Source organism: Bombus vosnesenskii, unplaced genomic scaffold (genome assembly GCF_011952255.1).
Source record: "Bombus vosnesenskii isolate JDL3184/JDL3185 unplaced genomic scaffold, Bvos_JDL3184-5_v1.1 scf7180000013265, whole genome shotgun sequence".
Taxonomy (NCBI): Eukaryota; Metazoa; Arthropoda; class Insecta; order Hymenoptera; family Apidae; genus Bombus; species Bombus vosnesenskii.
The window spans coordinates 5,193,017-5,220,133 of record NW_022882925.1 but is presented as its reverse complement, the minus strand read 5'-3'; the positions used below and the strand labels follow the sequence as shown (position 1 = coordinate 5,220,133).

General features: G+C 37.6%; 1 protein-coding gene across 1 annotated transcript; it reads left to right on the top strand.

Annotated features, from left to right (window-relative positions):
• Positions 1 to 744: 744 nt before the first annotated feature.
• LOC117243290 lies at positions 745 to 23,809 on the top strand. Its single transcript, XM_033510650.1, has 4 exons — positions 745 to 2,831; positions 17,929 to 18,025; positions 19,664 to 19,979; positions 21,812 to 23,809. The coding sequence occupies exons 1-4, from the start codon at positions 2,683 to 2,685 to the stop codon at positions 22,249 to 22,251; spliced, it is 1,002 nt and encodes a 333-aa protein (XP_033366541.1). The 5' UTR covers positions 745 to 2,682; the 3' UTR covers positions 22,252 to 23,809.
• Positions 23,810 to 27,117: the final 3,308 nt, after the last annotated feature.

Below are 27,117 nucleotides of genomic sequence, written 5' to 3'. Positions count from 1 at the left end.
CATAAAAAAACACGTTTACCCCCTCTACGTTTTGCAAGCGACCAATCGTCGAGCATTTGGGACTGTTCAAAGCACACGGAGACTTTTTGAAAATGTTCGTATCCCACAAGGGTTGCAAGAGTCTCCTTTCCTGCATATGCCCTTTTGTGCGTGTTCGAGCCACTTCTGGCGTACACGTATATCCGTAGACCGTGACGCGTTGCACACAAGCACCGTCCTGTGTATGCGAGACCCCGTCTACCTACACGATTTAATCTCGCTTGGTATAGAGCGTGACGGTGTGTACGCACGTAAAGGGACACACACAACGTTATCGAGCGTTGTGTTGGAGCACACGGTGTGTGCCAGCCGTGCTACGGCACCACTGGCGCGCCTCTACCCCGGCTTTAGCATCGATTTCCAGTCGGACGACCCAGCGCGATCGAGCGAACGGTACGCGCCTTCACGAGGAGGTACATATCGAGCGCGTCCGCCGCTCGTGGGAGTCCGCGAAGAGGGGTCGCAAGAGAAATAATACAGTTTATCGTCGAAGCGACCGACGAATTTCTGCGTAAAGCATTATATATGATAAAACGCAATCCATCGCTTCTATTCCTTTGCTTTACGTATTAGGAAGGATAGGAAAGAGAGAGGGGCAGAGCGAGTGGGAGCGGATCTACGTAGAGGGGAGATAGGGTCGGGCGATTTAGTAGTAGTGTAGAGTCCCGAGAGGCAAGAGGAAAAGGGGACAGGCAGAAGGTAGCGAAGGCGCTGCCCTCAGTCGGTCGGCCGCTTCACTACAGTCAGCATACACAGAGTAGAGCAAGCGATTGACTATACGTAGTCTTTGCCTAAGCGCGCACTACACTCTGTGTGTTCCCGTTTTTCGAGTGAAGGCTTCGAGCTTCGTTCTGCCCGCTCTTTCGCTCGGTCGGTCGGTCGGTCGGTTGGTCGGTGTGATTGTGAGTGTGTGTGCGCGCGCGTACACACACGCGCTCATCCAAATAGAGACAGACAGAGAGGATAGAGAGAGAAAGACAGATACAGAGTGTTGAGGAGTCGTGCAGAGACAGGCGCGCGTACACAGCCATCGAACGTGGTGATTCGTACGGAGGCGGACGTGCGATAGAGCTAAAAACCGAGGCCGTTTCTTGCGAGGGAAAAAGACACGGCGTTGTCCTTCTTATCTTCTGGTCATCAACGTCACATCGTTGCCGTCGATGAGATCGTCAACGGGTTTTCGTCATCAACGCTTCAGCGTAAACTTTTTCTGCTCGATACGAAGATACACGAACAGTTACATGGGAACAGTCCGTACAACAACCAGTTCTGACAAACGGGAGGATCAAAGACGATCGTGAGTAAATAGAGCGAGAAAGAAGGGGGTGGCACGTACCCTTGCGGAACGCGCGTGTATAGTATCATCCGCGCGACGGACGATTGAAGTACGGGAGAACCGTCGTGTGTATTCCGAGAGTTCCTCCGTATATCGGTGCATACGTGCGTGTACGAGGACTACTGAGAGAGGTGGGGGCAGATAGACTCTATACTTCGCGGACATCCGGCGGGGAAACCGCATGTATTCGTACGAAGCTCTCTGAGAGAGCGAGGGAAAAAAAGAGGAAGGATCTGCTGGCGCCGAGGGAAAGACACGGGTGCTCTCTCGAGTGCTCGACGAAGAGACTTCAGAGAGGAGAAAGGAGGTTCTTTGCGTTCCGATTGCTCGCGTATCTTACACGTTCTCCTTTTTGTCCAGCTTAGACCGAGCCAGATATATATCATTGCTTTTCATAGACGTGGTATAGAATATTAGAGAATTCTGTTATTTATCGTAATCCTCGTATCGTTGATCCTCGTGTGTGCGTGCCCGCACGCAACGGTTGAAATTTTCGGTACAAATAATAAGGGTGGTGGAAAAGAGGTGGAAGGACGTGACGGCGAGAGAGAGAGAGGTAGAGTGAGGGATCAAGGGGGAAAGAGAGAAGTGAGAAACACGCCGAGCAGTGCTGCTCTCTATTGGCGACGTCGAGTCGCGCTCCCCACCCGGGACAGTCGAACGAGGTCCGAAGGCGAGTTCTCGGCGTGTAACTACGGTGATTTTCCCTTACGAGAGTGTACGCACGAGACCTCGTAGCTCTGGAGCACATCACGCGTTCCGCGTAAACATCTCTCGACTTAACGATATATATCGGTGGTCTAGTATTAAACTAGAAACGTCAATCCTGGGAAATACAGTGAAGAAATATCTTTCGGAGGAAATCGAAAAACAGCTAGAAGGAGAAAGAGACAGACGGAGAGAGAGAGACACTGGTAGTGAAGTCCGCTTTACACGCGTGCTATCGTCGATAATTCTCTCTCTCGGAACGCGATCAACTCTGTGTGTGCGCCGATCGTGAACGCGTCCCACGCGTGTGTCGCGTATCACCGCCGCCGGTGAAACCAAGAGAATTCGAACGAGTCAGAGGGTAAAATAGGATTTCTCGCGTGGTCGGTCCTCTCCCGTGGCACGCGCGGAGAGGGGTGCACGAAGAAGTGAGAGAGGGAGAAGGAAAGAAAGCGAGATATCGCTCGACGAGGATAGAAAAGGAAGAAGAGGGAGAAGGAGGGACAGAGAGTGTCGAGGGGAGCGACGAAGACGTGTATAGTGCACAGAGGCGTCGGTGCTGCGCCCCAACGGCCGTTCGTCGAAACTCAGTTATCACAATGGCTTCCGTGAAAGACACAGCAACTTTCTTCGCGGAGGGCACAGCGAGTCAGTTCGAACACGTCTTGAAGCTTTATCCGCAGGCCCTCAGACTCAAGGCCGATCGGAAGACGAAAAAGCCCGAGGAGCTGATCAAGTTGGACAACTGGTAAGTTCGATATAACGTCTGATATTTCGTCGACATATTACGCCCGATACACACGGGCCCTCCTTTTCAACGAGGGGCTTCCACCACGGGCACACACGGGACAATGAACCCGTGGCGCGCCAGTTGCCACCACATACCGCATGTTGTGTGTGTTACCCGTATGGCCCCCTCGTCGGACCTAGCTGCAATTTCAGATAGTATATTTACTCTCTCCTATTCCCATGATCGACGACGATCGCCGGAGCGGCGGCTTCGAAACACGGTGGCCGCTAGATCGCCTTTTAACTAGTCGTAGAAAGGATACATACTCGTGTTGTCACGTGGTGATTCTATTAACTCACTTTTTTCCTCTTTACTTCCTTTTTCTTTGACAATAATACAGTATGATATTTTGGTTAGTTTTAATAGTAGTAATTGGATATTTAATATGGATTTTCGCCACGATAATATTGACCTAGGAATTTTCGTGGGAATTTTGTGCCACCTCATCGAGGAAGTTTCGACGTTGCCATTACGATCTCATGCTCTGCTATTGTATTTGGTGTTGTTTCGTGTGACAGCGTGTTTAAAAATTTTAGAAAGAATGTTACGATGCACGAAAAAATACGATACAATTTTTTCTAAATATTTTTCTGTATTTCTATGAATGTTAAATGGATTTTCGAGCAAGCGTCGCGCTGGCAACGATGCCAGTGAAAGAGGCGACTCGCCGGCGTCGCTTTCACGGCGTCACACAACTACCTTGACTCGTTCGGACACGATTAACGAACCTTTCTCCACTCTTGTTTTCGCAATTCTTTTTTTCAATGGTTGGTTCATCTAGCCTATATCCTCATTTCTTTTCCAAATCAAATGATTAACTCTTTGAAATATTACGATACGCAACTTTGCAGTTAACCCTATAGACTGTTTTCTTTAGCACCAATGATACACTCTTGCATCTTTTATATTCAGTACGATTTTCGCATGTTTACACTATGTGAAATATCCTAAGATGTTCATTTAAATATTTTCAAATATCTAATTCAGGATCATAATATTAGACATTCAAACAAAAAATTTCAGAAATTCTATACTTGCAACTGTTTCGCAAAATTGTATTTAATCAGCCAGGTTTTTTAGCAAATTTTAGGTGGTGGCATTCTTTACAAATGTATTTTCGATAATATTCATAAATTGACTTACTGCTATGTATAAAATGCGTACGTTTATTTTTTCTACGTGAATAGAATTCGTATGTTCTTTATCAATAATTTGTTGCCTTTCAGATTCGTGAATATTTAAAATCTATTGTATAATATCTATTGATATTCCAAAAGTCGTACAAGACAATTGATTACCCTTTTTTGAAACTAGAAGCGCTATCACTAAACATTTTCAGAATTTTCTTCTATTTATTCATCCTTTGCCAAATTTTAAATTATATATAATATTCGAATCAAATGACATTGCTAAATCCGAAACCAATGTATATTCTCCCTGCGGAAATCGTTTTCTCACATCTTTTGTCATGTCAAATAAGCTTTTTGTTCCACAAACTGAAGTCTTTTGTGTATCCTGCTCTGACCTATACTTCTTTCTGTTTAAAATACAACTTATATTTTCTTACCATGCTTTCGTAAGTTATATAGGTTAGTGTAATATTTTTCGCATAAAGGCAATTTTACAAAAGCTTATAAAAGGAATCACTATTTATTTATGTATTTACATACAAAATTTTAATATGTGTCATTGCGTGATCATGATTGCGAATTCAACTAGGTTAACTCGTAAACTGGTATCATTGAGTCATTCGAGACTATAACAATTTAAGGTTAGATTACTTAATTTTTTGACTTTTTAACTTAATCTAATTCTATTATACCGATCTTCATCATGGAGAATGTGAAGTACAAAATAAGATAAAATACCCGAAATTTTAGTAATGTAACATAAATTATCATAGTTTTCCATGAATCAACACAGCTATTTGAGGTTAAAATATATGTGTGTATTTTTAGGTCCGTAATTAAAAACTAAACAGTGTCCATTGTTGACAGCCGTCAATTGGTTTTATGTCGTAATGTTCTTTTTATGTTAAACAGTGTCGATAATATTTTTGATAATAATTAATTGGCAATTGTTTATTAGTGTAGATTCTTATCATTAGATATGCTTGCTGGATAAAGTGTAAATTCTAAATGAAAGAATAGTCCTCCAGTATCAAATATAACAGAGCTCTGTAAATTGTGAAGTAAGGTTATGTCAATATTGTCCAACTTTGTTTTATTTTATTCATTCACGGTTTAATTTCACGCATGGAGATCTAAAGGTTTGTTACACGTGACAAACGTACTTTAATTCGTTATTACGTTCAACGAAACTCGTGTAATTTGATAAAATATTTTTAGGTTAGAGTTGCGGGATTCCATAGAAAATCAATGCAAGACTATTTTTCTTTTTTCAGAAATACTGCATGATATAGGAAATTTATATTTGTCGAGAATTTGGATACGAATTTATTCGTCTACAAATTGATATATTACTTATCGCGTATGGAAATATGTAAGTTCTGTAATTACCAAGTAAATAGTAAAGTTAACGTCTATTAACTTTTACTATATTGAAAAGAATTTCGATGAACATTGTGTTTAAGGTTAACAAGAGCAGTAATTTATGGTCACGTGATATGATGCAGAAAAACACGTTATCGAAGGACATAAATAATGTAACATGTAATATTTTGTCAAGTTACAAATGTAAATAGTTAATTGTCAAAAGATAGGATATGTAATAAATATTCCTAAAATTGAAGAAAGACTACTTCAATTTCTTCATATTCCGTAAAATTCTGGGATCTGAATGGAAAGAGCAAATCCTTGGAATTCGTTTTATAATCACATTGTTGGCAAGCAAAATTTAATAATGGGAATAGACCAGAAAAAGTAGCAAATGAAACGTTAACACAATGTTTGCTCTTAATGAGATAATACACACATATATATTTCTCTATTAACACATTGCTGGTTAATGGTGGTCATTCGTAACTATTATTAGAGAATGATTTTTGAAATTGGTCGAAACATTTGCATTAAATAAACAGTTATTAAAAAGTTAAAATTGTTCGAATGCTTTTTGACTTATTTAGTATTTCACATTGTTAGTATTCAAATTATTGACAATTTTACAAACGTAACTGTTTATTTAGTTTGAATATCTCAATTAACGTTTAGTATGGGTTATTCAACATTTAACTCAGAAACATTTGTCATATGTGGTACACGATATAACTTATAATTATTATAACGAAGATTAATTGCTTGAAAATTGTGAACCTTATTATTAAGTACTAATATTTCTACTAATTAAATACCAATTACGTATCGTGCTGAAAAATGATATCACTACGTCGCTATTGAGGACACACAAACTTCACGTAGCATTCAACGTGTACATATATCAAAGTTGAATGATTTTCATAAAATTAAAAATTGTATCATTTTTCATTCAAGAGCTTCGTTCGTATACCGAATATTTTACCTCCGAAGAAAATTACCGACTCGGCTTACAAAGCGTCAGCAGCAGCCCCTTAAGAATCAATCCTCTCTCGTTACACAAATTACCAAAGACAAGGCGTTGGATAAAGCTCGTTTATCAAGACCGACGCGCGGAATTTGGAGCGTGGAGACGATAAAAACGAGGATTTATCAAGGGGAATCCGATTTGTCTGGTTCTACTGCGAAATTATAGAACGCAGCTCGATGTAAACTCGACTGAAATTCGGAGCGAAATGCTCGGAACCGGGACAGTTGCCGTTGACGAGGCGTCCGCGAGCGACAACGAGGTTTCCACGGCGCGTGCTTCAATTCCACTGGCGTCACGTCTGGCTTAATTAATTAAAGGCAGGTTCGAGACTCGTTAAATTCCACGTTACGACTTTTTAGTCTTTCCTACGACGACCGGGAATCGGGCAATAATAATGGAATCTTTACCATCCACGATCGTCCCGCGTTCCGCCGTTTAATTATTCATTCTCTGTTCGATAGTGCCCTCTCTTTCCACCCTTCCCCACCAATTTCCCTTTGTTTTTGTTAATTCCGCATAGATCAAACTAGCGTCAATCTTTCTTCGTTTCTCTGCACATCCCCTTTGACCAATCGTTCGCTCTTTTTCCTCTTCATTTTTTCTTCCTTTTTTTTTTTTAACAATCTATACACACCTTGGAAAACTTATCCGTGCCAGTTAAACGAGCGATTACGAGAAATTGAATTGTTGGCTTTGGGAAAACGCGTCTTCTTTGTGCCTGAAAGGGGATGAAAAGTCCAAGAACGGTATTTCTCGGTACTTTGCTATTTATCATAGCTAAATAAATCTGTGATTTTCTCTTTAGAATGTTTTCATAAAGAAATATTTTTAATAGGGCGAAAGAAACTTAAGGGGACGTTAACACTCTATAAACAAATAGGATCGTTGATGATCCAAGAAATTTTATCCTTGGATCTTTTATTCCGGGGTTTCACATTTATTTACTGTAGCACAGACATTTATAAGCATCCCAGAATTTTATCAGACTTCTGGACAGTCTGGAGTAATAAGAAAATTAGGTTTGCACGCAGTTTGTGTATGAAGTATGGAAAATTATGTTTGTCGGCGAAGAGTATATATGAACAAAGTGGTCTTCAGTATCTCTAAACATGTTATAGATTTTAGCCACTTCTTTTTATTTAGCAAAAACCTATAGAAATCTTTCAAAACAACCACCGTATAATTAATAAGCGTTGAGAATTTCTCGTGACAAAATTTCCTATAAAAATAATTTCATCTAGAAGAAACGTCCCACTTGGGGATTGCGATTCTTAAATTTACAAGTCGAGTTCTGTGCCTTTACTTTACTTCACGCTAAGGAAACGACTGATTACGATAAATTTAATTGTTGACTTCAGAGAAATACATCTGATTGTATCTAGAAGAGCTGAAACAAGGAATCCATTGAGCATACATGTTCCAACGGAAGTCATTGGATGGATACAGCGGTAGACGAATTTACTGAACCATTTATTGTTACTATTATTTAATACATGTAAGAGAATAATTTTCTATGTGGTTTTTCTTATTGATAGTTAACTGGAAATTTGCAACTTCGCGATCGATGTGGAAGTGAAGAGGCTTTGCTTGCAGTCCTCTTCTAGCTGAAAGGCGGAGGGGAATGGTACCGTTGTTTTCATTGCTGGCAAAGCTTGTTTACGTCAAGGCTACTTTTCTACGGCGTCCACCGATGCCTTGTCATCGTTACGCGATGTATCTGACTTCCTCGAATCATGTTCAGTGAGCGAAGCATGGTAAACGAATTGTGCGTCAAGTGGGAATTGCTCTGGGAGATGAGATATTTTGGAAGAAGTGCAACTTATGGTGGCTCGTTAATTGGCTTATTAATTGGCTTACTTCAGGGTTACTTATAGTGGTTCACGAAAGTATGTGCACACTCACCATAGTGAACTTGAATACTTAACATAGAGACTCGTTCGACATTCTTGAAATACTAAATTTTGAAGAATTTATTTTGAAGAGTTATTATTACGTAGTTGATATATTATATCTAAAACTTGCTGTATATCTAGCGACCGAATTTTCAAGTTTCTTAAATACTTCTTCTTTATTGAATTACTCTACATATTTGTAGACACATGGCCAAAATTTGGAGCACTTTTACTCATTCAATAGCTCTAACTAATGTAATATATTAAAGTCCTAGTCAGTGTGAAGTCATAGTTTCAATTTAGTATTTCATTATTCTAAATTACTTGATATATTTAAAATGTAGATCGTCGTTAATAATCGAATACTCCTAAGTTCTAACTTTCTTTAAATATCTCACTGTTGTAAATATCCTACAATACGCTTAGTGTACCCGAAATTAGAGCCTTAATAATCAAATACATATTTTCAATATGCAATGTTCAGTACTATTTGTATCAAATTGCTTCATCTTTATTCAAACTCGCTTCATATTGTTTATTATACTTTTAGACTCAATAATGCCGCATGTAAACCTAACACCGGGTCCACAAGTTTTTCAAACGTTCCCTCCTATGTGTCCTAGCGATTATTTCTCTTTTCATCGTTTGTTTTTCTAACGCTGTAAGGAACAGTTGCGTAACACCACGTGTGCTTCATGGCAAAGAGCCCCAACGATGCAGGTCACAGACGGTTGTATTTTCAAAGTCGGCTTTCTCTTCATTGATACTCTTTCCTTTTGTATCAGCCGAGAGTCGCATAGAAGTACACCGCCAAGTAGCTTCTTAAGAAGATAAACTTACAAGGATTGCGGACACGGCTCGCCAGTGTCACTCGCCAACTGAATACCAACTCGAGGTGCTTGAATTTTCCTAGCTCTTTTACATTCGGTTAAAGATTACCGGGAACAGTTTTTAAAGTTATTCTATGCGCCGCTGGATGATCAGGTGGATGAAGTGAAAGTATAGGGAAATACGTTTTCCTTGAGCTGTACGACAGTAATACAAGTGTTACGACAGTAATAGTTCGATTTAGATTATTTTTAGGTAATACGACAATATTACGAGTATTACTATAATAATAATCTGATTTACGTTAGTCTATGTCTTTCGCTATTACAGGTGACTATTCTCGTTAAACGCCAAAATTATCCTATACTAAAAAAGATAACTGCATGTATCGTTCTAATTTATACCTACTATCGTTGAGTCATAGGTGATTGCAACTGTTCGAATTGAGTTATTATTGAATTGGATCCTAACCTAATTAGGTTTAACCCTTTCGGCACTAAAGGTGACTATTGTCATGAAACGTGAGTCTCGTCGTACATTAAATGTAACTATATATCTTTTTCATTTACAGATAGCATCGTTGCTTCGTAAGTGACTATTACACTTTGAATAAGGTTATGTTATATTTAATCCTTTCTACTTGCTATTAAAGGTGACTACGTATAGTTAGAGAATAGCGAGCTCGTGGTAAACTAAAGATAACTACAACTATTCAACGAGTGTTCACTATATGTTAAAGATGACTATAATCGACTAACATTGAACGCTCGTTATAACCACGTATGAATATAGTTACACGAAGTTGAACTCTTTCCATAGTAAAATATAACAGGATGATTATGAACGAAGACACTTATACGACATCTTGAAAGATAAGTTAACAACTCTGGTTGAACACAGCATAGTATGCTATTTTCTCATTTGCTTTCTTTTGCTCAATTTGCATTCTTACGCAATATGTTTACACCAACATAAAATATAGTCTCATGACTCAGTTGTCTCGTGAATGTAGCGAAAGGATTAAAGTGTTTCATATCAATAAAGTATTTCAGTATTTTTGTATCTTATATTTTACGTGGTAAAAATTATTAATGACCTTCGTTGTGTAAAATAAAGAATACAGGATAAAGTAAAATCTAAATCGAACTGCGATAGTCATCTATAAATCAAAGAGTTAAAGGGAGATACTATAGCTTTGAATCCCATAGGATCACTGACAAATGATGCGAGTGCCAAAACGAAGATCTTATGTGTAAACAAATGCCATGTGCTTGTACATTTTGGCACTCCGGTTAGCTCTATTTTGAAATTGTTCTGAAAGCTAAAACAACTTACTCTGGCACTTACAGTGTTTACTGCTATATACCTATAAAATTTTATGGACGTAGTTGTTCCACTTATGCTTATGTATTTAATTAGATAATCCAATGCGAACAGATGATTATTATCGATATACGACTGTGTACAATATATGTCTTGCACTGGATATGCAATGGAAGAAAGAATCTTTGGAGTGAGTTTTGTAGAATAAAAATAACAAGCCTCTTTGTCTCTTCGGTGGTCCTGGGAAAAATTGTTTTATGTCAAATGATTAATTCTTTTGTCCCGTTTAATTTAAAGAATAAGTCACAGAATAAGAAGTTAATTTTAAAAGCAGTTCAGTCAATTTAAAACGTTAACCAACTTACCAACTTGCTGTGTTATTTCATAAAAAAGAAATTTATCGAACAATTAATTTACCTTAAAAACCTATGGCAATTTAGAAGAAAAGTAACCTTTAGTTTTTTACTTAACTGATCCAGTGTCGAAGTTACTAAAGGAAGAGTCTCAGGGGAATATCTCGCTAATCGGGATAGAAAAAATTCTATTCACGGAGATTAAATTACGCATTGTAGTTACAAAAGCAGGTAAAATAATCACCATAAGTATATCGACTCTTGCACCTCTGGTAATTAGAATTCTTTCTTGAAGAAGGGACAGGTGAAAAGCAACGTTCGCGAGGTTGAGAGACCGCAACTTTTTGCTACGGTCAAATTACGCTTTTCCGGTTTGCAGTTTGAAGAAACCCGAGGGCAACAGGATACTCAGGTGAAGAAGCAGGGAGAACCTTTCACGATGTGGCGAGGGAAACACGCGCAGAATGATCATCGCGATCTATTCGCCTACATTTTCCTATATCATCGGGTTTTCCGTTAGGTGATACACAAGTTCGCTTCGTAGAAATATTTTCGCTGATTCACTCGTTCGTCAAAGCGATGAAAACATTGGGGTCAAACGGTTAGCGATCGAACGTCGAGCTGTAGTCGATGTGGTCATCGCTGCTCGATTCCTTTTGTGCTTGTAATTCTAATAAATATCTGTTTCGTCGTCTTCACGGAGTTTCTACGGTTCCGTCGATTTCGTCAATCGTGAACTATGGGAATGGGCGAGTTTCGACAGTTCGGTCGCCGATTTTTGTTCTGAAGTTACGGTTACAGTGGTTCTCAACCTTGTTTTCTCGTAAGACTCCTTACTTTATCGTGGTTTTTATTTCATCGTGTTTACGGAAATAATTTTAATCTTGTTGGAATTTTAGCTGGCAGAAAATTTATATATAAAACTTTGACAATGATAGGCGTGTCTGTTATTCATTCGGAAGAAGAAGACTATCGCAGGATAATCTTTGTAAAATTAAGATGCTGCAGGTGCTCAGACCGGTTCTCGTGACATTTCTCGTTTTATCGTGGTTTTTGGAAATATTATTTTATTGAACTCTTAGTTGGCAGATTAAAATGTACGTTTATGATATAATTCTAATTGCGAATATTTTTAATTGAGTCAATTGTATCCGTGTATCTACTTGGAAGGATCATTTTTCTTCCTATTTGGTGACTTTCTACAGCACCGCTGAAGGTTTCGCGTTACTCTTCTAGCGATAGTTGGGATAATAAGCGAATAATAAACGGTAATACAAGGATATACAAAAGAAGTTAGGCGATTTTCGGTAACGTTGCATTTGAGTTCGGTGCTTAATGGGCTAATGATAGAAGAATTCCGAAGAAGGAGCAAAAAGGATACATCTGATCGCGTTAAAGTTGCTTTTTAAGATCTCGTTGTGATTCATGAGTCTCCTGTCCGATTCATAGGTTTCTTTGCACGGATATTGGTTGGAATATCTAGCGAATGACTAAGATATCTTCGCATCTTAAATGTCTTACCTCTTCAGCCGTACAGTTACTAGAGTCTTTGAGAAATTCAATTTGCCAAAAATACTAAGTTACAAAAGTCCAGTGGATTCCAAAATGCGAAGTATCAAAGATATTTAGAATTCACTTCTTCCACTACTAGATACTTTGCACAAACACCTTGAGCAATCAAAACAAACATCCGGAGCACAAGGAACGGCCACGATTTTAGAAGTATCATAAATACTTGAACCTCTTGAAACTTTGCAAATTTATATAAATCTTCATCTTTGAAAGTTGTCATTCAAAAAATATATCAACTGACTCTTTGCAATTCTCATTTACAAATTACAATATCAGGAACACGAAAGACCATCTAAAGTAGCTATTTAAAAATTCACTTGATCCAGTAACAGATACTTTGCGCTTGAGCCATCCGCATAAATGAGAGGCAACGAAGATCTCCGCAGTTCTAAAAGTAATATAGGTAATATAGCATCGTAATTTTACGTAAAATTGTATTGGGAACGATTTGGCGCTAATAATATATTAATGGGCACGTTTATAGCGATGAGAAACGGTCGTGAAAACGATTGGTGCCGCGACTATTGGGCAACGTGGTGTTTCAAAACGCGGTGAAAATGGCCCGCCGTGAAAGAGGAACAGTCCCGTGGATGCGCGTGCTTTCCAGGCTTGTTCCACCTTGGAATTCGCGAAATATTCCCGCGGATTACGGGTAGGTGCGCGCGCGAGGGGGGGCGGAAATAAAAGAGGCGAAGGATCGTCGTAAAAGCGAGCTGGAAAAATAAGGCTTGTAGAGTTCTCGCGAGGCACAATCCTCCTCCTCGGCGTTTTAAAGCACGGCGATTGTGTCAAGGTTGTTTTAGCGTTGCGTGGCGTTCTGTGGCGTGGCGCGCGAGAGCCTCTCAAAATGGTTGCGCGGCCGACGTCCTGAAAAGGTTTCCAGCTATGTCTCAAAAGAACCGTCTACACCAAAGAAATGCTCCGTTACGACACTTTACTCGATTGTTTTCTTTCTTCGACTTTCTAGACCTGGACGATCGACAATGAATAACCATGCGAATAATCGCAATCACACGCATGGTAATTGCAATTTCTTGCTACTTTGATATTTAGATCGTTTGATCTTGTTTATTGGTATTTTTTTTTTTTTTGTTTACGGTTTCTCATTGATAGATCGAAGATTTTTCCGTGCATTTATGGGAAATTTGAAGATTCACGTATGTGCAGAGTATATATCTGTAACTTGGTGCAAGCAGTGGCAATGTCAGTATTTATACGTTGAGATATTAGCGCTTAAAGGTACCTTAAAAAATTCGTGTTCAAATAGTTTGTCACACGGTAGTTTCTGCTGTTTCAAGTTTTTTTCTGGTAGAAAAAAGCAGAGTCGAAGCTTATACTATTTGTGTTTTTTATGTCGACTTCGAACCTTTTGCAGAAAGTTTATTGGCATTGACGTGTACAAATATAACTAGCTATTTCTAGATAGAATTTGAAATTGTCTGTGTATATAATTGTTTGGGAACTCAATACCGGGTTTGATTCAATTTTCCAAAAAAGAAACAGATATGGTATTAATTATACTTACCATTTTGAAACTGAAGTTTTGCCATTTTCTTCCTGCTGTTTGTCCGTGGTCTTCTCTATTTTATTAAAAATTATTTAATCATTATTTTGTAACAATTTTTACGATGGAATTTTACTCCAAAGGTAAAAAACTCGCGGAACTTGAAGCATTTTAATACATCTTGAAAAATGAATAAACTCTGAATAGAATATTTTAATAAAGTAAGGTAGAGTTCTCGTCATAACTCTTGCTTTGCGAGACAAATCTTTGCCTTACTTTGATCCTACTTTTTAATTACGCTCATAAGGGTACTACGTGTTTACCAGTTTCACTGTAGAAACAGATCCAAGTTTTTCGACGTCTAATAAATAATATTGCGAAACGTATAATATAAATACATGATATCTATGATTTTTTATGGAAATAACCGAAATATTATAATCGAAAGTATATGCTGTATGAATATGTTTAAGAAAATTAGACTGTATCTATAGGAACCCGTGTAATATACAGTAATAGTTACGTATACGTTACGAGTTTGTAAGATTTTGGAATGTACTTGGTTTATCAGCAAATTGGATGAAGCCAATTAACAATTAAACGAATACTCGGCGTGCGTTCCTTTTAACGAAGTATTTTCATCCACGTAAAGACATGTGAAATTTCACTTTGAAATCTCGCGGAGGAATGCCCACGTTTGGTATTAATTCAACGATCGACGAGAATCAAACGAATGGAACTCATTTTTGAGGCTTCTTTTTTCTTATACTCTTCCGCTGTCGAAGCCAGTGGAAAAGAACCAATCCAATATCTCGTTACTTTTTTCTAAGAAAATCATAGAAACTTTCTATCTTTATCAACTAGTCGATAATAAATATTTATTTATTCAAGAGAAGCAACCCAATGCATAATATAATAAAAATAATAGGAAATTCGATGCAGGAAAAAAGGAAGCGGATAAAATAAATTTAATTTAAAAGATTTAATAAATACCAACCAACAATAAGAATAAATAATATGGCATAATCATATATACATATCAAGGTTTATCCAATTCTTAACAGATTTCTGTTATTCCTTTCACAGTCTTTAATATCACTCAAATTCTTGTTGTTTGTAAATTTAATTTAAAGCGACCTAAGAAATACTAACCAACGTTAATAATAAATCATATTACATAATTACACATTTAATTACGTATGCATTAAGGTTTATCCAATTCTCAACAGATTTCAGTTTATTCTTTCTTTTTTATTCGTATGATTTTCCACATTTATTTCAATAAAAATTAAAATTCATCTGCTTTTTACAAGTTCTGGTCGCCGTGGGTTTTGGTGAATTATCGTCAGGATATCGTGCAAGGTTTATTTTACCCGCAAAAGAACTCATTGTATTCTTATCTCCGCTTTATTGCGAAAAGAAGGCAACAAAAATACCAAAAAAAAAAAGAGGGAAGAAAAAGAAAAAAGAGCCGTAGAGCAACGACAGTTGAACTCTCGTTTGAGAAATTACTTTTGGCTGCGAGACAAACTAACCGCTCTACGGTTTCCTCGGTGGTCTTTCCCCTTCTTCCACGATAATACTGTTCATTATCGTCCAAGTTTCACCGCAAACCAAAAATCCTAATCTTCAAACCGTTCCATCGCTCTTATACGGCGCGTAATTGGAAACATTCTGGTATCCTTTCTGCAACGTTCTATGAAAATAACAGCGGTCTTTTAAATTTTACTTTCGAAAAAAAAAGCAAGAATGTTACCTCGATGGAGAATTATTAGTTTTCTTTCTTTTCATTCAGGATTCTAGCTGACAGGGGGGAAAAGAAATTAAAGTTGTGTTATTAAAAACTTGAGAAGAGATGCGTTTCTCTTATCGATCGATAAAAACAGAGTTTAAAAAAAGGATTCGAGCAATGAATCTACCAGACTTCCGAAATAAAAACTTTACCTTCGACCCTGAATTATTAAAAATTTTAATTCGACGATAATAACTCGAATTCCCTATATTCTTATTAGTCACTGGAAAGCAACCTCAGCAGCGCAAATAAGCTAATTATCAAGAATACTACTCGTGCACAACTATACGGTTACGTACTATGAATCACATACTGTGATTTACATATCGCAAATTTATACTCGCGAATAAGTAAACAACCACAACACATGCGAGTAAACAAATGAGAAGATCGAGCTAAGTACATCGAACGTGATTGGGAATCAATCGAACGTATCCGTTCTACTATCGGCCACTGCAATCAACGTAATACGTTAATTACCACCTCCACGGTGCTTCACGTGCTCTCTTTCAGACAGTGAACCGCCTAGCAGCCGTAATTCAAGGAAACACGCGTCCAAGTGTCACATTATATGAATGAAATACAAACTATCCGTAACTAAGTTTAGCCGTTCAGCCAAACAGCTGATCTCAGCCGACCTCCGAAAGTACCTACAATAAAACCACGCGAGAGAGTGCTCTCCGTATCTGTCTCTGTCTCTCCCGTTGCACGGCCGTGTTCACGGATGCAGCCTCCGAAGAACAGAGAACTTGTCTCTCGGTGTCGATGACCCGAATAATGGGGACGAAGAAAGAGTTCGCTGGGAAAAAGAGGAAACGTTACCTGAACCGGGACGTTCGCCGCTAAATGAAACCAGATTCTTCAGAAAACGGCATAAAATAATATGAAGAGAAAAAGTACTGCTCGGTATATTAGAATACGAATGGTGATAGGCAATGGCTGAGTCAAATACTGAGACTTTAGCATTGAACATTTGGATTACTCTGTATGTATAATGAGGATAGCCGGAATGAACGTAATTGGTTTTCAAATGTTTGTTACGGTATCTGTCGGATTTATAATTTATTATGAAATATGCATGGAATATAGTGGGTAGCGTTTAAATGGGAAAATTCCTTATATTAAATTAAATTTAATTTAATTTAGTTCGTAACCGTTACTCGAAATAAAAATTTTGTAATTTCGCTTTTATCGAAATTGAGAGTGTAAGAAAATATATAGATGACAGAAATAGGCGTAGAGGAAATTAGGGATTAATTTTTCCCTAAATTTTCTTGCATTGTATACGCGTTGAATCGGAGGAGCACACGTTTTCTAGTGGAAATCGTTCAACTTAAAAGCGATTTCTTGTTACGATGTTGGTATTTAAATGCATTCAAATTTATGTAATTAAACTAACATGTGTTTATCTGTGTGGTCAGCGAAAATTACGTAAGTATTAAATTAAGAAACGCAAAGAGTGAAGATGGAGGTCGAAGGTGGATGTGATCAGTTGTAAACATTTGGATTCGAAACGTTTGAAGTGTAGAAGTGCTTAAATTCTAATTCGAATTTTCTGCCTGAACATTGAGTAATATATTTATTTTACACGTACGCTGATACAGACACTAATATAAGTTAGCAGTACGAATATAGAAAGGGAGAAAAAAGTTTTGAATAATATAATGATGCCTCGATAATTTGTAAAACAAATGAGTCAAAACTTCTATGATCTGTACTCGAGACTCGTAAAAAGAATCACCTAACTTTCATAGTGAGGAATCTTTCTCCTCAAATTAAAAAATGATTTATTTAATATTTCAAAAATATATAAAGTTCGCTAAAGGACATCATTAAGAAATGGAAATCAAAATTCTATAGTGATCCTGAAAAAAAAAGGAAACAAAAATTATCAGTTGAATTAAAGAGGGATTAAATGGATTAAAAGAGAATGATAGGTTGAAATAAAATTGGAAGGTTTTAGAGAATAGGGAAAATATAGAAATAAAGTAGAAAGATGTTTGATGGAATATCGGAAAATCCGACGTGGAGAACGTGTCCTCGATTTGGCTCGTATTCCATCGCCGATGTCTGCCAGACCACGTGAGCGTCAGTAGGTGGAAAACCGCTTCTTGCGGCTGCATTTTTAATCAGTATTCCACGATTTCTATGTTCCACGATACTGCTGGTTACGTAATCGTTCCCCTGTAACCGTGATCTTGCATACTCTGACGTTCCATTCACGACTGTCTTCGTTTACTGACCATTCGGTGACGTTTTCTGTTCGCAGGTATCAGAATGAGCTTCCAAAGAAGATCAAGTCACGCGGTAAGGACGCGCATCTCAATCACGAAGAGCTCGTACAAACGATGAAATGGAAACAAATAGTGAGTCGATATTTTTGTTCGATATTATTCTCTGTTATATTTTCGTTTTCTAACTCTCTATAACTCAATTCTTTTGTTCAAAGTTAATAGCAGATCTCAGTCTTTCGTTAATCGCTTAGTTCGATTTCTTTGAGGAAAGAAGCGGTAGTGTGGTGGTGCTATAGAGAAAAATTCGTAATATTCAGGAAAATTTGTATTCTTTGTTTTTTCAACTTATCCGCTCTTAGAGAATCATTACCTTGAAACACACTGTATAAAGCATTAAACAGTCGAATTATTCAAGAACTTTCTACTGCTTTACAGTAGTTTAACATTGGGTGTTAACCCTCTTGTTATACCAGCGGGTATATAGCTTTAAAAAATGTATAGAATTTAAGATTTGAAATTTTGTTTAATTACAGATCTAACAGTCTAAGCAAGCCTAAAGTTAATTGCTCGCGATGAAATATTTAATGTTACGAGATATTCAATCTGCGATAAAACGGATTAGATTTGAATGTAATTGATTCTGTCTGACAATGGACTAAAAGATTCATCATTCAGGTCACGTGGAGTTATACAGGGTTGAATGTAATTACAAGAAGAGGAATTAGCTCTTCCAAATGATTAAATTAAAATTGACACTCTGAAATAGTCAAACCTCAATGTAAATATGCTTTTCCAACTGTAAATAAGTTGTTCGATTACGCAACTTAAAGATAGCGGTATACACCAAGTTCATGGTTCTTCGCTAAAATGCGAATTAGACTCGTGGGTAGCTTGTAGACTCAATCGAAGTTTTACAAGTTTCAAAGTTCATTTGAACAGTATATATGTCGCGCACGGCACGAAGATTCCAAACGGGTTTTAATCGCGGCACACGTTTCACTTTGATTATAAATTTTAGTATCCCGACGAAAATAATTTACTGAAGATACAAAAAGGAAAAGCAGATTGATAATACAAAAACATATATACGAAGGATTAAACTTGTTCTTTCGATGTCTCTTCGAAATTTAATCCAACTGTGAACAGCTGAATTCCGATAACAAGATTCAACTTGTACTTCAATACTGTCATTTTAACTTTCTTTCAGGAAATATATTTTTCGTACGTACATATCAACTTGTTAATTCTTAATCAACAAATTTTTAATCGGAAACTTCTACAGCCGTGGAATTAAAAATGAATAAAGACAAATAAACCTTCGTTAGATCGATCTTAGTCCTTGTAAATGTACCTACGAATGTAATCTATCTTTAATAGAAACGAAGCGATATGTAGAACAGTAGAAGATTTTCAAATGTCGACACTATCACGCGCAAAAGATTAACAATTCGACTTAAGACATTTCCTGTAATTAGCAAGTTAAAAACTGTTAATTAAAATTCAAGAACTAATTCTATAATTTATCGAACACAACTTGGAGATTTCGACATATGGTGGTACCTACTATCTTGAAAAAGTATTTCTAAAACTCGTGTATCATCACCATGTGCGATAGTAGTATACGTCATAATTTATTTCATACGCGCTGAAAGAGTCGACGAAACAGGAAACGAATACGAGAAGTAACGTTCACGTGGCTTTCGAGTCAGTAGTCTAGCAAATCGTGATGTTTCCTTTAAACGTTGGATCTTTTTTTTTTATTATTTGCAGCGTGGGAAGTTCTATCCTCAATTGTCCTATTTAGTAAAAGTGAACACACCTCGTGCTGTGATGGCTGAAACGAAGAAGGCGTTCAAAAAGCTTCCAAACCTTGAACAGGCGATTACTGCCCTCTCGAATTTGAAAGGAGTAGGCACCACGATGGCGTCAGCCCTATTGGCAGCAGCATCACCGGAGAATGCACCCTTTATGGCGGACGAATGTCTGATGGCAATACCGGAAATCGAGGGCATCGATTATACTACTAAGGAGTACCTCAACTTTGTTCAGCACATTCAAAATACCGTCGAGAGGCTGAACAAACAAAGTAAGTGTCTCTGTTAATATACGTTTAACTCATTTATCGTCGATTAATTATCGAACGCAGTGTCATTAGTTAAATTTAAAAAAGGGAAAAAGAGAAGAGCGATACATGGAGCAAATATCGAATCGTTCAACAAGTTTTCTCGCGATCTTTCGTATCGGAATTAACAGAAATATCAGTGTAATCGAAACGTCCAATTCATAATTCTTCACACGAACTTTATGCATTCACAATATCTCGAGATTTAAATGATTCTTGATAAAGGCTTATTTTTTCATGTATCCCTCATTTTGATTTTTTTGAAAGAAGCTTTATATCTTGGTCGTCGATAGTTCTAGCGTCAGGACAATTTGGAAACAAGTTTCACAAATATTTGTAAAACTATTTTATCACTTCAGTATGTACCTATATGTACATATTGATTATTCATTTCTAAACACATTTCCTTTTCTTCTAAGAACTTCCTGTTTGTCATGATGAAATCACTATATTGGAAGAAAAATAAGCAATTTTTTATCCAGCCCTTCTACTATTAAAATGTATATATTGGTTTATGTGTGTAATTGAGATTAGTTAAGTTATTTGATTTCAATTAAATCGAGATGATTAGCAACAGGATCCTATTGCGGATTAAAAATACTCTTTAGAGTTTCTAATTTTCTGTTCGTTATCACGTCGACTGGCAGTTGCTTTAATCTGAAATACATAATTCGAAGCTACTTTATCTATGATTTGTACGAACAAAAATGAATAATTTATTTTGTATGAACAGAAACTTGTACTAACCACATGGAACTTCGTTTATCTGAACTTCTTATTGAACCGATTAAGTCCACTTATCTTAACACGAATTCCTATTATTTAGACAATAAAGCACAAGCAACGAGGAATCGATGAAGTATTATACGAATTGTTTGACCCCCAATGGATTCAGATAGATATACTTCTCCACTCGAAACTACTTGAATTCGCATAATTCGATTAATCTGAATTTACTTGATCCCCTATCACTATTATATCAAGATCTCACTATCACTCTTGTTTCCCAATTAAATCAAATTGTATATCACTGTATCGATTAAATATATAACTCGAAACGAAACATTAAGATAGTATTTCGACGATCAGACTGCGGATATTTATGAAAATTTATATTTTTATGAACAGAATCTAAGAGACAGAACCCAAATCGGTATTGATTTCACCTTTTGTATATTATAACAAGTACAGCAGTATCTCGTTTGTTTGAACGAAACTTTCGTTAATATCCGATTAAATAAACTCCTGTCTATTCAATCCGTTTATCTGAATGTCAACTCTTAGTATATGAAGGAAAAATCATAGGTGGTGAAGAAAATAAATAGATACTAATTACATAAACTATCTGTCTTCCAACAAGTTTGTATAAACGGATTTCTATTGTACCTTATTTTGGATATTTTGTATGTTTTCGTATATTATCATGGCTACAAAAAGTATTAGTATAGTAATTTATCTTTAATAGTGTTTGTAGACTACTTAATTAGGCTTAAACATACTAAATTTTATTTAATAATACTTTCAATAATATACCCTATAATATAACTTATTATTAAGCATTATTACCTTCATACAACTACAAAGATTCGATCCTAGGAAAATGGAATGCAGAATTTGATAAAAAGAAATACTTCATTGGAAAATATGATCATGCGCCAGTACTTTTCCTAGTCACTGCATGTACGTTTCTTCATTGAAAATTCCCATAAATGCATAAAGATCCGCAGTCTCGACGATCCTTATCGCCTAACGATTAAATATTTAACAGACGTTTGGTTCTTTTTTTTTCATTGCAGCGTCGAACGGCAAAACCTGGAGTCCCCACAGGGTGGAACTCGCCCTGTGGACCCACTACGTGGCGTCCGAGTTGAAGCCAGAGCTGCTGGACGGCATTCCAGGCTCCACAGAGAACGGGAATTCTCATCCGCCCAGCAACGGCGAGGCGACAGAACCATCGGACGACAGCAATCAGGAAGTGGCAGTGAACGGTAAGGAACTAGGCAGTATTGATCCGGCGGCCATCGACGAGAACAGCATGACCACGTCCTTCACCGAAGACTCGATGGATAAACCCGCTACGCCGATTACAGCGGCCGTTGCCAGCGAAGACACGAACGATTCACTCGCCACAAACGACAACGACGACAGCAACAACACGCCTCGACCGACAGACAGCGAGGACACCGAAGACTCGCAGGACGTACAGGAGCCGCCCACCAAGAAGAGTAAGAAGTGACCCACCGCCAGCCAGGGAGCCACGAATACGAGCAACAACGTCAGCACCCTCGTGTCGGCCGCTAATCTAACGCTGATCGCAGCGAGGCGCTTCTAAAAACCGTCAGGGTCACCGATCAGGGTCGCGGATAGTAGACCTGTAGCCTACCATCGCACCATCACGATCGTTTTGATGATTCTCCTTCGCTCCTGCTCTCTCTCTCTCTCTCTCTCTCTCATTCCTCTCTTCCTCTTTAACTCTCCAACTATGTACCTTGTCCATTTCTTTTTTTATTTTTCTTTGCCTTCTTTCTTCCGTTCCTTTCTCCTCGCCGTGAATTATTTATCCTAGATTCATTAAATTCGTAAGGTTCCCCTTTTTATCTCCTCGTTCCTTCTCTTCACTACATCCAGTATCTTTGGTCTTGTTTCGCCTTCTTTTTGCTATTGTTTGTAGAAATATATCACGAGACCTCGTTGTAAAATAGTGTTACTGCATATATGATGAAAGTGGAAGTTGTGTATAAGCATCTTGCTGGTCTTTAGATATCCATCGCGCTAGATCGGAGGCAGAAAGAAGAGGTAAAAAGCTCGATATTTCGAAGATTTCCTTCTTCATTCTCATCGTTTTTCTTTATATTTTAGTGACTTCCTCTCTGTTCTTCTTCGCGTTCGTTTTATCATATCGACCGATTCTGAACAGGTTCTTTGGGATGATCGTACGATTAGCGTTATTCGCGACATTTCACGTAACTTTTATACCATGTGATAATAGTGATAGCTACTTTCTTTCGACTCTACGCGAAGGAAACCTCGAGATGACAGAGCTTTCTTCCTTCTTCTGCTGCGCGTCGTAGTTTTTAGGGACTCTGAATATTTCTCTTTTTTCTTTCTTTTTTCATGGAGATCGAAACGAAGTAATTCCACGCGGTTACTGCCTTTTGAACAAACACACGCTCCCCCTCCCCCCGATTCCGCTTGTTGCGCGATAGCAAAACGACGTAGCGTTTAATTCAAGAGCCAAGACATCATTCCTTTTTACCATGATTTGTACCGGCGTTTTTGAAGGCCACCGAATTACAAAGGGCGATACGAAACGGCGTTGACGCATGTTTTTATCTTCTCCTTTGTTCTTTTTGTCAAAAAAAATGAGAAAATGTAAAAAAAAAAAGGGAAAAATCGAAAAAATACCGTGAATGAGGTGTGCATAGCGAATGGGAAAAGCGAAGGGAAAGAGAGAGTGGGAGAGAAAGGATGAGCGAGAACGTATAAAACCGGGTGTGAGAGAGATATCGAGTAACTGATTCCGTGACCAGCAAAAAAGAAACAAAATAATAATAATAATAATGATAAATGAGAAAAACGGCGGTACTACACACACCGATCACAATGATAATATTACTATTAATAATAATTATTATTATAATTATAATACCGAATCATTACCATAATTTATATATCTAAACAAGAAAAAAAACTGCATGTCAGAGTGATGCATGGAGCAAACCAAATACCTTGTAAGTAAAAAGATACTTTAGAAACAAATAAAAGTAACGCTTTTTTGAGTCCACCAAGAAAAAGAAATACGAGAACGAGTGGGCGGTCGGACCTGCACACACATACACATAACCACACACTGATTCGCGCGCGCAAAACCGTACACGAATACCTGTATAGAATGCGGCCATGATAGCAAGTTTGAAGACTAATAGAATGAAGGGACAAAGACACCACACGTATACCACATCAAGGTTTTCATGTACAGGGATTTAACTAGTATTTTTGCATTATTAAGGATTATTAATTGTCCGAGGGAAGACGGAGCCGCGACGACGAATGCGAACCGAGGAAGAAGGGGTGAATGACGACGATGACGGTTATTGGACGGTTGACAAACGAACAATATATATCAGTAACAAACCTAAGACAGGAAAGAGAAACGATTAGGCAAGATAATAGAAGTATAATGACGAACTTTGGAGGAACTGAGGAGAGAGTGAAAGTGTTTAAAGAACGAGTGCAAGATTGCGAGAGTGATAGCGAGAGAAAGAGAGCGAGAGAGGAACAGAAGAATAAAGTAAACCACTATAGCTTGATCAAGAACGTTCATTCAAATTTTATATATATATATAATATGCATATATTGTATAATATATATATATATTGTATATATATTATATAATATATATTTGTAATTTAGAACAGCGTGGTCAGGCTACTTTAGATACTGACCCTATTATTAAACGATACACACGCCATTGTGGCAGCTATGCACTTGTTTGGCTGCACTAGAATAAAGAAAAAAAGAAGAAGGAGAAATGGAGGAAGTGAAGCAACTGACGCAAGGGACACACCGACAGTGAGAAATCCACCCCTTCGCGCGAACAGTTCGAATTTCTGCTGTATTGTCGATGATGATTATTATTATTATTATTCCTGGTGAATTTTTACCTTAGTACAGAACGCGTTAAGACGGGTGTTTCATACGAAGCAAATCGGTGTGACAAATCGTTGCGACAAATCCGGCTTGATGCGGCGCGGAGTAAACAATGTCACTCTCGACGTGTCAGCATCGTTAGTAGTGACAACGGGAACGATTTTTACATCGTGAAGCGATCTTACGAACTAATTCGCCGGCTAACACGTAAGTGAACTTCTGCGAATGAACGCGACGGTAAATGAGAAACAAAGAGGGACGTGGTGAATAGGAAGAAAAGAAAGGAAGAATGCAGCAAGTATGAATCTACTTTAACGAAGAGAGAAAAACCGTAGTGATCCGTTCTATTTATTTAGCGCCTAATTTATTCCGTATCGATCGTTTCGTTGGCAAGGAAAGAAGATATATAAAAATAATATGATGATATATTTATATATATATATATATATATATGAATACATAGACACGTATGCGTGAGAAGTCCCCCCCCCCTCCCCCCACCCCCTCCTAAGTATTTCGGAATTAAAAGAAAAGGAAAAGCTGGGGGAATACAGAAAAAATGTATGAACGTATATTTTTTTGTCCTTTTTTTCTCTTGCGATAATTAGAAAGTAACTCTTAAGTAGTGATTAAATTGACGGTGATGACTTTAAGATTGCTATAATATACATATTTGTGAAGTACGAAATGGCGATTGATTATAATACTATGATGATGATGATGATGATGATGATGATGATGATGATGATGATGATGATGAGGATGAGGATGAGGATGATGATAATGATGATGCCGACGACGATGATGATGATAATGATGATGGTGATGATGATGACGATGAAGAAGACAGTTATGGTTATGATTATAATTACGATCATTATTATATTATTGCTGCTATTACTGCTATTACGAATGACTGCGAGCACAGTTTTTATTGTCTTATAAACGTAAACGGATTAATGTAGCGGAGTTGTTTGCTTTTTTTTTCTTTCTTTTTTTTTTTCTAAACGCCTGATAAATTATTATTCTCGCACGTAATTATACGAGACATTCCACACTGATTTCTTCTTGTTCTGTGTTGTTTCTCTCTTTTTATCATCGCTATTTTTTCTATTTCTCTCATTCTTTCTTCTTCTCTCCTCTCGTTTGTTCTCTTTTACGTCGGGAACGAAAGAACACGGAATAACCGAGAGAGAATCGCGGAAGTAAAAGCACTTATGAACCGATACACTGTGAAGAAACGATGATCTCGCGACGAAGTTCCACGTCCCACGCAACACAACCAACGACAACGTCATTCCGTCAAAGCACTATTTCTGCTTCCCACGTGTACCACGCGTGCTATAAAAACTTTCTCTCTCTCTCTCTCTCTATCTATTTATCTATCTATCTCTCTCTCTCTTTCTTACTTTCCTCCCGATTTATCGATTTTATAGACTCGAATCTAGAAAGACCCACGATATCTTATCTTTGTCTCTGCCTTAATCCTTAACAGAGCGTAGATCTTTTTAAAGAAGACCGATTTCTTCACGATTGCGTGCGGTACCGCGAATTTCGATAGACGAATGAACGATGGAAGCTGGCCTGACCCAGGGATAAGTCGCGTGATCGATGAGGGGACTCGCCGAGAAGGGTCAGATCCTTCCAAGAGGGAATTAAGTACATCGTCCTCTTGTGTCGCTTTCCTCTTGGATCTTCCTGGAGCCACGAGAAAAATTATTCACGAGTGAAACAAAGAAGATATTCGCTGAAATTTATCGTTCATTTCTCGAGGGGCTGAAAAGGGACAGTAAGGATTGAAGATTTGTAGGATCGTTTCCACGAGACCAAGGTTCATGACTTGGAGTAATCCGATCGATTTTTATGCTTTGTGATTGTTGGATGGAGTTAAATCGAATTTGGTAGTCAATGGCAACTCGAATCATATTTGTCATGTGTTATCGTGTTTGTATTGATAATATTGACTTTGGAATATTATAACGATTCAACGATTCTTCGGTCTCCGCAAATTAAGATTCGTTTATACAGAAGAGCTGAGCTTGGAACGATTACTATACTACTTGAGATACTATCGTACTTAAATGATTGTCATCGATGGTTCAGCAAATGCTTGCTAAACATTCGTTTACAATTCTTAATGGCTTTTATTTAGCTTGCTTTTGTGTCTATTTGTCTGTCTTGGTGGAATTTTGAAAGCAACATTTCATCCACTTGCACATTTTTAAAGAAAAATAAAAAAGGATATATATAAATTTTAAAAATTAAGAAAATCATTTTTATTTAAAAATGTACTAAAAAAAGGAGGTAATTTTCTGAACCATGTACCGTTAAGTAATTGAATGTAATAATAGTATACAGGGAAATCTGTATATGTCGAGCACACGTGGTAATCACATGATAGGATATTACTCAATTGTTGAACTCATATTACTAAAAATAAGTACCTGGCGG